This window comes from Cygnus olor, chromosome 8 (genome assembly GCF_009769625.2).
Source record: "Cygnus olor isolate bCygOlo1 chromosome 8, bCygOlo1.pri.v2, whole genome shotgun sequence".
NCBI classification, from domain to species: domain Eukaryota; kingdom Metazoa; phylum Chordata; class Aves; order Anseriformes; family Anatidae; genus Cygnus; species Cygnus olor.
Window position 1 is genome coordinate 14,501,918 of NC_049176.1, and position 1,216 is coordinate 14,503,133.

Genomic DNA, 1,216 nt, shown 5'->3' on the forward strand with positions numbered 1-1,216 from the left:
CTGATCGTCAGACAAACATGGGCTATTACGCCAAAAGGAAGAAGGAAAACTGAATTGAAGCAAAGGAAACAACATATGTAGTACAGCTAAATCTGACCTAAACCTGTGCTTAGTGAATATTTTTTCCCCTTTTTGAGATTCTGTCTGGCAAGTGCACATGAAAACTTCAGTCTGTACTCCCAAGGCAGGTGCTGTTCCCCTCCATTGTCTGCTTTCAGTCCCTTCCCTTCATTTCAGGTTACTGTCATCTGCTTCTTTTCTTTCTTCTCCCTTAGAGAAAAATAGCACACAGCTATGCTCATTAAAAATGTGAATTCTCTCAAGAAACAGTCTTTCTTTTCTTTTCTTTTCTTTTCTTTTCTTTTCTTTTCTTCTTCTTTTCTTTTTTCTTTTCTTTTCTTTTCTTTTCTTTTCTTTTCTTTTTTCTTTTCTTTTTTCTTTTCTTTTTTCTTTTCTTTTTTCTTTTCTTTTCTTTTCTTTTCTCTTTTCTTTTCTTTTCTTTTCTTTTATCTTCTTTTCTTTTCTTTTCTTTTCTTCTCTTTTCTCTTTTCTTTTCTTTTCTCTTCTCTTTTCTTTTCTTTTCTTTTCTTTTCTTTTCTTTTCTTTTCTTTTCTTTTCTTTTCTTTTCTTTTCTTTTCTTTTCTTTTTCTTTTCTTTTCTTTTCTTTTCTTTTCTTTTCTTTTCTTTTTTCTTTTCTTTTCTTTTCTTTTCTTTTCTTCTTCCTTTCCTTTCCTTTCCTTTCCTTTCCTTTTTTCCTTTCCTTTCCTTTTTTCCTTTCCTTTCCTTTTTCCTTTCCTTTTCCTTTTCCTTTTCCTTTCCTTTCCTGCACTTTCCTTTCCTGCACTTTCCTTCCTTCCTTTCCTTTCCTTTCCTTTCCTTTCCTTTCCTTTCCTTTCCTTTCCTTTCCTTTCCTTTCCTTTCCTTTCCTTTCCTTTCCTTTCCTTTCCTTCTTTTCCTTTTGCTCCCTAGTTCTAGTTTAATATCTGTGCTGTACCAGGCCAAGATAACTGGAGCTATCAATATGAATCTCACTTACTGTCTTTAGAAGGCAAGACCCATTTTTTTTTTTATAACTCCTTCCAGACTCCACATCTGCTTTATATCAGATCTGATGTAATAGACTTTCTAAAGCTAGCCTGTCATTGTTCCTTCCCTGAACAAGAAGAAGTATGTGTTACTAGTCACATACTTTAGAAAGCCTTTTGTTGTCCCAGAA

General features: G+C 33.3%; 1 protein-coding gene across 1 annotated transcript; it reads right to left on the bottom strand.

The window, feature by feature from the left end:
• Positions 1-319: 319 nt before the first annotated feature.
• LOC121074054 (protein PXR1-like) lies at positions 320-748 on the bottom strand (the record flags this gene model as incomplete). Its single annotated transcript, XM_040565745.1, has 2 exons — positions 320-418; positions 704-748. Coding segments are annotated over 2 exons (144 nt in total), but the record flags the coding sequence as incomplete, so codon positions are not given.
• Positions 749-1,216: the final 468 nt, after the last annotated feature.